General features: G+C 42.1%; 1 protein-coding gene across 5 annotated transcripts in view; it reads left to right on the top strand.

The window, feature by feature from the left end:
- Positions 1–12,030, top strand: part of CNTN3 (contactin 3) — a 264,229-nt gene that overhangs the window by 133,301 nt on the left and 118,898 nt on the right. For all 5 annotated transcript variants that reach the window (XM_073351137.1, XM_073351139.1, XM_073351135.1 and 2 more), the window contains one exon: positions 5,662–5,757. In XM_073351137.1, coding sequence (XP_073207238.1) covers positions 5,662–5,757 — 96 coding nt within the window. The remainder of the gene's footprint in view (positions 1–5,661; positions 5,758–12,030) is intronic.

The following is a 12,030-nucleotide window of genomic DNA, read 5'->3' as shown; positions in this document are numbered from 1 at the left end:
TGAACCTACCCTCCCTCCACTGCACAGCTTGGTTGCTGAGAGGTTGAACCCGGAGGAAAGGGCCTGCTCCAGCCAGGTACAGCAGGACCTCTTTGAAAGCATTAAGCCCTCCACCAGAGCCATCTACGTGGCAAAGTGGAAGCTGTTCTCCTGCTGGGCAGAGGAGCATGGCATCTCCCTGGCACAGTCATCTGTGCAGGCCATCCTCAATTACCTGCTCCACCTTAAGCAACAAGGCCTTGTGCTTTCTGCCATCAAGGTGCATTTGACATGTCAGCTTTCCACCAACAGGTCCAGGGCAAACAGTTGTTTTCACATGACATGTCCATCTAGTTCTTGAAGGGACTAGAGTGGCTCTTCCCACCGGTCCGGAACCCAATTCCGCAATGGGACCTCAACCTCATCCTCTCGATGCTCATGGGGCCTCCCTGGCCTCCTGCTCCCTTTCACATCTGTCATGGAAAGCAGCTTTCCTTGTAGCCATTACCAAAATTAAAGCCCATCACCCAGCAGGCCAGAGTGACCCTGGATTCAGCCAAGCTGTGTTGCAATCGACACGTTCATGAACTCCTACCTGCCTCCGGTGGCACTGCTTGAGGGTCATATACAATGGAATGGACATGAGCAAGCACCCGAAGAAAAGACAGTTACCTATTTCATAACTGGTGTTCTTCGAGATGTGTTGCTCATGTCCATTCTGTGACCCGCCCTCCTTCCCCACTGTTGGAGTTTCCCACAAAAAGGAACTGAGGATGCGGAGAGCTGCCGGCGCCCGTTATACCGCGCCATATGGACGCCACTCCAGAGGGCACCAGAGCCACTCCCCTACGGATACCGCTGAGGGAAAAACTTCCGGCACAGGTGCATGTGGTGAGCACACACACCTACAATGGAATAGACATGAGCAACACATCTCGAAGAACACCAGTTACGAAACTGGTAATTCTCTTTTTTTATGTGCTCTGCTCTCACGCACACCCCGAGTCAGAACAATACCCATTTCAACATTCTGTCCATGTGGTGCTAGTTTCTGGACAGACTGTATTAGGCCTTGTTTTAAGTGTGGCCCCGTAAGTGTTTCTTGGGTGAAGGGCACATTCAGTTTGAATGAGATTTTAACTCAACCCATAACAAGGTTTCACCCAACTTAGAAAAGTATTATTAACCCTCACTTCATCTTGTCCCCTCTTTGTGTAAGGAGTAAAGGTGCAAGAATATTAGGGTGGCTAATGAGTTGTGCTGTCACATTGAGGGAGGCAGGGAAGGGGCAACCAGACAAACATAGGAGGGTCTGAGATTGAAGGGCTTTGGAGCTTCCTTTGAGCTCCCATTGGAGTAAATCAGAGTTATAGGTGCTCAGCACCGCTGAACATCAGGCCCTGTGTGAATACAACTGGAGTAACAAAAATTACTTGATTATTCTGAGAATTTGGGCCTCAGTGACTCATCCACATTCACACACACGTTCTGTGGCAACCCAGTTCCTGAGCCCTTCTCATGTATCTCAACCACAAGATCTTCCTCCTGAGGACAGTTGTGAAAAACATGTTGTGATGGGTTCCCCCCGGGTGCCATCTGGAACTGGGGTAACACTGAGTCTCCCCTGACCCACCAGCCTGGGCTCCCTTTACACTGTACTGCTGTGACCAGCCTGCCAAGCCCTCTCCCAGGCTCCAGTGACCAGCCTGCCAAGCCCTCTCACAGGCTCCAGCCTGCACTTCACCAGCACACAGAGAGGTAGGTACATACCCAGCTGCAGTTACATACAGATGCTGTGATTAGCTCTTCATGGGGTGGCACAGTTAGGACACCTCCCAGTTCCTAAGGCACTTACTCACTCCTCTCTGGAGTGTAAACCCAAAATTATACCATCTTGCACTGCCCAGAGAAGTGTACAGCGTAAACACATGAAATTCGCCCCCTCCCTCAATGTGGAGAGGAAATATAGAATCATAGAATATCAGGGTTGGAAGCGACCTCAAGAGGTCATCTTGTCCAACCCCCTGCTCAAAGCAGGACCAAACCCCAATTAAATCATTCCAGCCAGGACTTTGTTAAGCCTGACCTTAAAAACTTCTAAGGAAGGAGATTCCACCACCTCCCTAGGTAACGCATTCCAGTGTTTCACCACCCTCCTAGTGAAAAAGTTTTTCCTGATATCCAACCTAAATCTCTGCCACTGCAACTTGAGACCATTACTCCTTGTCCTGTAATCCGCTACCACTGAGAATAGTCTAGCTCCATCGTCTTTGGAACCCTCTTTCAGGTAGTTAAAAGCAGCTATCAAATCCCCTCTCATTCTTCTCTTCTGTAGACTAAACAATCCCAGTTCCCTCAGCCTCTCCTCATAACTCATGTGTTCCAGTCCCCTAATCATTTTTGTTTCCACTCCGCTGGACTCTTTCCAATTTTTCCACATCCTTCTTGTAGTGTGGGGCCCAAAACTGGACACAGTACTCCAGATGAGGCCTCACCAATGTCGAACAGAGGGGAACGATCACGTCCCTCGATCTGCTGGTAATGCCCCTACTTATACATCCCAAAATGCCATTGGCCTTCTTGGCAACAAAGGCACGCTGTTGACTCATATCTAGCTTCTCGTCCACTGTAACCCTTAGGTCCTTTTCTGCAGAACTGCTACCTAGCCATTCGGTCCCTAGTCTGTAGCGGTGCATTGGATTCTTCCGTCCTAAGTGCAGGACTCTGCACTTGTCCTTGTTGAACCTCATCAGATTTCTTTTGGCCCAATCCTCCAATTTGTCTAGGTCCCTCTGTATCCTATCCCTACCCTCCAGCATATCTACCACTCCTCCCAGTTTAGTGTCATCTGCAAACTTGCTGAGGGTGCAATCCACACCATCCTCCAGATCATTTATGAAGATATTGAACAAAACCGGCCCCAGGACCGACCCTTGGGGCACTCCACTTGATACCGGCTGCCAACTAGACATGGAGCCATTGATCACTACCTGTTGAGCCCGACAGTCTAGCCAACTTTCGACTCACGTTATAGTGCATTCATCCAGCCCATTCTTCTTTAACTTGCTGGCAAGAATACTGTGGGAGACAGTGTCAAAAGCTTTGCTAAAGTCAAGGAACAGCACGTCCACTGCTTTCCCTTCATCCACAGAAAGCCTTCTGCCCCGAGTTATGATTTCCACAAGCAAAAACAAGTTTATTAACTACAAAAGGTAGATTTTAAGTGATTATAAGAGATAGCAAACAGATCAAAGCAGATAACCTAGCAAAGAAACAAAACATGCCAACTAAGCTTAATATACTACATAGGAGGGATATGAATACCCAATTATCACCCTAAATGATGAGGCAAGCAGGCTTCAGGCTCCTAAGGGGCAAGCTGCACTAACTTACAGCTTGGAATCCCCAGGTGTTTCATTCACAAAATCCCTTTAGCGTGGTTCCAGCACTTCCCCCCAGTTCAGTTTTTGTTCCTTAGGTGTTTTCAAGAGTCTCTCTGGATGGGAAGTCAGTGGAGAGCCCCAATAATGTCACTCCCCTGCCTTATATAGCTTTTGTATATGGTGGGAACCCTTGGTTTCAAAGCTTTGTTCTCACGCCAATCAGTGGAAAAATACTGGTATCCCAAGATGGAGTCCAGCACCAGGTGACCTGATCACATGTGCCTGTAGCATCATAGCAGCCATGAGTCAGAGGCTGTTTGTAGCATCCTCAGACCACCCCCCCCCCCACTCCGGTGGGAGATAAACTTCTTCTAAGGCCTATTGTTTTCCCTAATGGCCCTTTAATCTGAATGGGCCCTTCCCAGCCAGCCATCTGGACTGAGTGCATTCTGCCTAGTGAGCATTCCCCAGGTGTAAACACATTTGTAATACGGATATATAGTCAATATTCCTAACTTCAGATACAGAAATGATACATGCATACAAATAGGATAATCATATTCAGTAAACTACAACGTTTCCAATGGTATCTCACATGACCTGTCTTGCATGAAGTACATCAGAATTATGCCATAATCATATCATAATAATATCTCTGTGAAGAATACAGGGTGCAGTGTCACATGTGTCCATTTGTGTTGTGCTCCCAATGTATCTGAGAGAGTCACTGTATGGCAAGCATGAGTAAAACCAGTCTGCCTGTAAGGTGACTGACTGCCCCAGTGAGACTACAATGTCACTCTGATATGAAAAGAGAGAGATGGTCAGGTTCATACATTAATAGGCTCTTAAGAGCTCACAGATGTTTTCTCTTTCAGTTTGATTTTTAGCGTTTTTAAATTGTTTAAAGAATAATATGAAGAATGAGAAGTACATTATTACTATTGCATTAAGCAACAGGTTTTTTTTAAAATGAGGCATTGAAATGCATAATTACTGTAGTTGAGTGGTCTTGTTGAGTGAACATCTTTTGTTGCTTTTTAATGTTACATATAAATGACACTGGAAAACAGCTATTGTTGGTCAACAAACTATTTTTTTTATGCTTGGCTGTAAAGCTTTTAAAAAGTCATTTGGGTGCATCATCAAACATCTGTACATGATAACTTTTGTGCCTCTCCCCTTTCCAAAGTTGTAAACATTTCCCCCCCTCCCCCTCGTAGCTGATTCTACTTACAGCTCTCTGAATTGACTTCTGTTTGGCCTATTAATTTGTAATGGTGTACTTCAGGTCTTTGTTACTGTAAATAACACTCAAATGAGTATCTTGAGAGCAGATCTCAGATTGTACTGAAGGAAAACTGCTCTCCACTGTGAGCTCTGTTTTCAAAATCCTGTGCTGATGTCTCTGCAAGTTTGTGTTTGAAAGATTTGCTTTAAGATTATTTAGAATTTACTGGGGAGGACTTCTTTTTTATTTTTTTGGATGGAGTACCAAATTATCAGCTTGTATTTACGGCTGTTTCTGGCATCACGGATAAATATAACAGGGCCTGACTGTCCATTGGACCTTGTGTCATCATTTACACCATTGCAAAGTGGGTATAAAATGTTACTGATCTGAAATTCTGCATTTACTCACAGAGTTAGCAGTATTTTACACCCACTTTACATAGATATTTAAATGACTGTACAAGGTACAAGGCAGTGGAGAATCCAGCCCAATATACAGAGGCCCAGTCCTGGTGTCCTTACTTGAACTACCATGAACTTCAAAGCTAATTTTGCCTGAGTAAGGTCAGTAGTATCAAAAAGACACCCTCCAATTTCTGAACCGCTATTGGCTATTGAATGTGAATTTACTGGTGATCAGAGGACGTTCAAATCAGATCCTTAATGTTATTCCCAAATATCAAATGCTTTATTTCAGATGAAACTCTAGGTACCAAATAGCTGCACATTAGAGACCTGATTCTAACCCAAGTTACAGTAGTAACATCATTAGAGTTGACTGAGTTATGCTGACTTAAACCCAGCATCAGTGAAATCAGATTCAGGTTCAGTATCTATTTACTCGTATCTCTGCATAAATAATTCCTGATTTGATCCTTATTCTGTCATCCTTACTCATGTAGAGTAGTTGCTTGTACTGAGTAGTCCACTGAAATCAGTGCAACTAATTTGTGTAGTAAATTGCTGCTTGTCCTGCACAAGAGTGATAGACTTGAGCCCTCTATGAAAGTATTCTTCTGTTGTTGTATGTGTTCTGATACCCACTTCTCTTTTCTTTCAAAAACAGATCCTGAAAACTTTAAAACTAAAATGAGAACTACAGTGTCTGTTCGAGAAGGTCAAGGAGTTGTGCTGCTTTGCAGACCACCACCTCATTCTGGAGGTAAGCAATGTTTGCAGCTATGTTGTTTGCTGCCATAGTTAAATGATGCCAGGTTGAGCCCCTACACTAAAGTAAAGATCTTAGAGTAAACAACCAGAATTCCCCTGCAGTAGAAGTTCCATATATAAATATGCCACTTGAAATGCCTATTCCACAAAAAATTTAGGACTAGTCCATGTAAGGACTCTACATGCTAGTAGATGATTCCCCCCAACCATGTTTATCTTATTAGTGCCAGGTGAACAAGCATTTGATAACCTTGAAGGACCTGAATGAACATCTGAGAACATACACGCTAGTAGATACTGGGAGACATTTTTAATATACCTGTCAGCAATAATTTCCATTCTTTATAACTTGTCTTAGATGCCTGCGATTTTAAAAATCCTTCTGTGAGCTAGATGTGCTTGGTCAATTATGATTATTATTTTCTGATTATTGTTTGATATGTATTTATGTTGTAGTGGACATTAACCAAGTTAGGGCTCCTACCTGCTAGGCACTTCACAGACATACAGGAAATGCCAGTTCATGTCCCAGAGAGCTTATGAGCCAAATCATGACCATTGTTGGAACTACTAGGAAAGCAATAGATAATAAGACAAATATCGTAATACCAATATATGCATCCATAGTACACCCATGCCTTGAATACTGTGTTCAGTTCTGGTTGCCCCATCTCTAAAAAGATACATTAGAATTGGAGAAGGTGTGGAGAAGGGCGACAAAAATGATTCGTGGTATGGAACAGGAAAGGTTAAAAAGACTGGGACTGTTCAGCTTAGAAAAGAGAAGACCAACGGGGAATATGATAGAGGTCTGTAAAATCATGACTGGTGGGGAGAAAGCTAATAGGGAAGTGTTGTTTACCCCTTCACATAACACAAGAACCAGGGGTCACCTGATGAAATGAATAGGCAGGAGGTTTAAAACAAACAAAAGGAAGGGCACGCAGTCAACTTGTGGAACTTGTTGCCATGGGATGTTGTGAAGGCCAAAAATATAATTGGGTTCAAAAATAATTAGATAAGTTCATAGAGGACAGGTCCATCAATGACTATTAGCCAAGATGGTCAGGGATGCAACCCTATGCTGCAGGTGTCCCTAAGTCTGCAACTGCCAGAAGCTGTGATTGGATGACAGGGGATGGATCACTCGAAATTGCCCTGGTCTGTTCATTCTCTTTGAAGCATCTGGTATTGTCCTCTTTCGGGAGACAGGATACTGGGGTAAATGGACCACTGATCTGACCCAGTATGGCTGTTCTTACAGGAGTCCATTCCAAGAAGATATTTATTGACTTAACCAGCTATGCCAGTAATGTCCTCTTTCCTGCTCTGCACATCTTGGTAGCTAGGTGTCAAGCCCCCTTGCTCTTCACCCTCTTCACTTCTGGGAAGGAGATTCTGCTCCCCCTTTTCTCCCACACTTCCACCTTGCCAAACATACATATCCTTGCTCCCCTCCAGCTATTGGATAGAAAGGTCACTTGGCTTTTGACTGCTGGAAAGGAAGGGACTGTTTAACTTCTCTTCTCTCTCCCTTTCTTTCTGCTAGCTTGAGGGTCTGTATGTGTCAACTCCTGTTCTCTGTCCTAGCTTGGGGTGTGTGAGGGGGTGGGTGGATAAACCCCATCATGACAGTGGGGGTACTTGTTAGTTGGGTTCCACGGCTTTGCCTTACCCACTCACACACGTGTCATGCACCTTTGTCTCTCTTCTCACCTTTGAGGCCTGCAGTTGCTCTCATGCTTGGCACTGACAGGCCCAGTTGATTCTCTGCCAAAACACTGAGTACGTAACATTTACTGCAGATGTAAGTATTATTTCTCACTGGAAGTAACACATGCTCGATGCAAAAATAACACATGAATCAGATTTACTTGGATGGGGCCAGTCATGAGGATCAGGTTTAGCCAGACACGAAATTTTGAAATAAAATGGCCTAGTGTCTCCCACTTCTGTTCAGTATTATTTAAATGGTTGCCTGTCAGACAATCAACACCTGCGACACTGACTGGCAGATGACACCCATCTCATAAGAAGTAAAATGTGCACTCTTGCTACAGGGAAGTCCACAGCCTCAAACATTGTTTATATACCTTTTTCTGCTCCTGAACTACCCTCTCATAACACAAGAGAAGACTTGGCTGCCTTTTGATTATGTTCTTTGGAAACTTAGAGCAACTATTAAGTTGGCAGCCTTTCCTGGTGATCCTACAAGCAGCACTGGGCCTATTAATTAGCTGAAAGCAGTAGTGTAAAACTCTAACTTTCAGATTTAATGCAAATTTATTTGTGGGCACACTATTTAGTGGAAGAGTCACTCACCTCTTATTAGAACAAGATTAGTTCCTTTCAGTGATCCCAAGGGCACTGCTAACAAAACTCAAATAGTAATTGTTTACCTGGTTGCCTTTCCAGCCTTGCCTGTAGACCTGAAACATGTCACTCCATTGAGAGGTGGATGGGAGGGTGCACAGAGAAATTAATTAAAATTCCAGTCTGAGTCACTCTGTATTGGAATTTCAGAATATAGAATCTAGTACATTTCATTCTGTTTTGAACAAATTGAGAGAGAAAGGACCCCCATGTATGAACTGGATGTAGAGGAGAGAAAAGAAAAATCACAGAAAACTGAGGCTGAGGGGTGGAAGGAAGGGAAAGGAGGATTTACCGGGATTTTGAAGTATGCTCTAACCTCCAGCTAATTTCTTGGAGTTCAGTGGCTCTGATTCTACAGTAATTCTGATCATTGATTGATAACCCTTATGGTTAATTTCTGCCTTCTGGGCATCATTGCTGAAGCCTGTGTAGTTACATAGCTGTAATTACCCGAAAGAGCAGGTTTGGTCTTAGTTTTGCTAGAATGTATCTATTTTCATGACAGATAAAATAATAAATCTGACTCTGTCTAGGGAGGAGAAACTGTAATGTGGTGATGCTCAACCAGAGCTAAAACAAATATTCTGATGGACCATGCAAACATAGACATGAAAACAAAGTTCCATTAGAGGCAAAAGGCTATGTGCATTTTATAATTCATGCTGTATTTTAAAATGTCTTTGACTAATTGGCTTTGGGCCTCCCTAAGATTCTGAAAGAAACTAGTTTTGTTTGCTTGTTTGTTTTAATTATTGATGTGCAATCACATTTTGGAAGTACTGCAATGTTAAATATTGGATGCTATTTCCCAGGCAAGGTGAATATAAACGAGACACGGGCGAATGGCTGGCATTGGTAATGCAGCGATTTAGATACTATTGCTCTGTGTTTGACAGGGCCAAGCAAATGCAGCCTTAAAGGGGCCATTTTACATCTGGCTGAGCTTGTTAAATTTTTCTGTCTTTGACATGATGTATACTCTAAACTCCTGTTCATTCCTCCCACCCATTTTCCCCTTTCTTGTTGCTGAGGAGATGGCGCATTCTCCCATCTCTCTGTAGAAATAGACGAATGAAAACGTATTCCTGCAGATAGACCAGTGCTTTTATTGCTGATGTCAGTCATTCAACAAGGCCATGTGTATTGGCTTCCAGTATTTTACAGCACTGTGGAACTTCAGGAATGTGAAAGTCTGAGGTGCCAAACAGAAGGTGATAAAAAACCAGATGATTTTGCTAAGAATCGCTGTCCAAAATGACGCGTAGAAAAAGTGAGAATTCCTGTCATCATTCACAGATGGGATGTGACTTGCATCCAAACTATAAATGTTATTCACCAAAATGGAGGGAAAGACAGCTGAGGTGCCAGTGAGATACCCCAATGGAATCAGGAGTGGCTCTTGACATCCATTTAGGATTCCAAGGCTTGTGAAGAACTGACCACTATCTAAAGTTGTTGGGGGTATGAGAACAAAGCGGAACAGCCATAGGAATAGGACCAGGGTCTCTTTTGAATGGGCTGAATCTAAGCTCCAGACCACAAACAAACCTGAACATTGGGATGGTCAAGATCTGGATCTGAGTTTTGCATCTCCAGCAAATCTATGTTACATGTCTCTGTGAAGCCGGGTTAATGTATTGCACTCCAGTAACCATTATTTTTTGTGTGATATAGTTGTGCCAAGATAAATGAATTTTAAAAATAAATATTGTTAAATTCACAGCCAAAGTTAATAAGGTTTTACCAATTGATCTAATACACACACATCCAAAAAAGCTATAGAGTAGAAAGAAGCACACGAGCATGAACAGTTTCATTTTCCACCTTTGAATTGGATCCTGACCTTGCAAACACTTATGTACATTTTTAAATATATGAGTAGTTCTGTTGGCTCTAATGGCACTATCAAGAAACGGTAAGCACACGTTCACAGCGTTAGGTTCTTGAATTGCCACTCAATCTACAGTTGTTTGGAGTCAATTGATATAAAATGTATTGTATAAGCCAAACATGAGGTAACAATAAAGTCAGGCGAACAATGAAACCATTACCTTTGACCATTTTATTCACACAACATCATGGTGTTCTGTTAGATTTTTGAACATCCATGAATTATTGATCCAGCTCTCCAAGCCAAAAGTTTAACCTCTGTCAGTCAGTTGTGTCAGCATTTCTCTCCCATTGAACTGTCAAATAAATAAACTAATTCTATACAAAACGGTTTAGAAATCTTCATCAAACATTTCATAATATCGTTTTTAGGGTTTCTTTCCCCAGGTCCCTGCAGAAACTATTCCTGTATTCTTAGTAGGTTTCAGAGTAACAGCCGTGTTAGTCTGTATTCGCAAAAAGAAAAGGAGTACTTGTGGCACCTTAGAGACTAACCAATTTATTAGAGCATAAGCTTTCGTGAGCTACAGCTCACTTCCTCAGATGCATATCGTGGAAACTGCAGCAGGCTTTATATATACACAGAGAATATGAAACAATACCTACTCCCACCCCACTGTCCTGCTGGTAATAGTGGGCCATTTCCAGCTTAGTAATTAACTTAAGTGCCCAGAGATGTTGAGAAGAGATTGAGGAAAGAACTATTAAATCCTGCAAGGGGTGAAGAGCAAAACACATTTAGTCCATGCAGACAGTAGTATCCCCTCACTTCGATTAGAGCTCAGGAAGAACTTAATAACTTTACCATGACACAGCCCATGTTAATTTTTAAAAAGCCTGAGTCATCTTGCAAACTCTTAAGCATGTAACTAATTTTACTCACAGGAGTAGTCTCTATGAAATTAATGAGATTACTCATGCGATCAAAGTTATGTATGTGCTTTCGCATTTGTGAGTGGAGTTCCATAGGGACTGATCCTGCTGCAGCGACTGCCAAGACTTCAGTGGGAGCAGGACTGGACTCACATTCTAGTTTTGTTTGAATTATTTCTGTTGGATTACGATGGGTGGATGGGAGTGATTTACAGTAAATGCTCTTAACTGACTCACTGTGGAACACTTACGTTTCTGGACTTAGTTTGCTAGCTAAACTGTGCCGTGAACTGCTAGTGAATTGTATACTCACTAGCATTTCTGGGAGGATACTTCATGTCTCTTATCAAGGACTAGGAAAAGAGGAGAAGAATGTTTATACTATAGTTAGGGTAATTTTGGTGTTTTGGCATTTGCCATTTGGGCAGGTCAGATTAGACGGTAAATTGAAAGGGAGACCTTCAATTTTGATGCATATTGGGGATTTTATTTTTGAGTTCTTTTTTGGTCATAGATCCAACTGAATATTTATATTTTTATAATGATTGTAATGGTGCCTAGTGGGTTGGGTTTTATTTTAAATAAATATTTTGCTGATATAACTGTGTGCACTGCACATAAAATCTCCTGTAATTATATTTGACAGTTGTTTTTTTTTGATAATTAGGATGCCCCATATCAGATATAATAATTGATTTGCAGATATGGGAAAACATTTCTAGCTGCTATAATTTTCACTGTATCACAACTGTTCTGCTAAAACATATTGTTTTTCACAAATCATTAGGAAATTCTCCCCAGAAAACACATGAGGTGAAATAACATCTGAAGTTTAGATTTACGTGAATCTACATCTATCTTTTTCATTCATTTTAACCATTAAGGCCCTCTGAAGTCCTTGGAGGGTGTTTTGATCTTTTACTATCTTTATACTATATTTTTGACTGTTTAGAAAGAGAAACGGTATATCAGACCTCTGGTGTGAATGAAACATGTTAATGTTTGGCACACGTTTCACATGCCCACTTAAAAATATTAATAGGATGTTTGTTTTCTCCTGAAAAGGAAGGAAGGAGCTGGCCAGAAGGAGATGTTAAAATGATTTTTTTTCTGTACTGTTGTCTTT

The sequence above is a fragment of the Lepidochelys kempii genome, chromosome 7 (genome assembly GCF_965140265.1).
Source record: "Lepidochelys kempii isolate rLepKem1 chromosome 7, rLepKem1.hap2, whole genome shotgun sequence".
In the NCBI taxonomy this organism is placed as follows: domain Eukaryota; kingdom Metazoa; phylum Chordata; order Testudines; family Cheloniidae; genus Lepidochelys; species Lepidochelys kempii.
The sequence above is the reverse complement of the archived record's forward strand: the minus strand, read 5'-3'. Positions and strand labels throughout refer to the sequence as shown.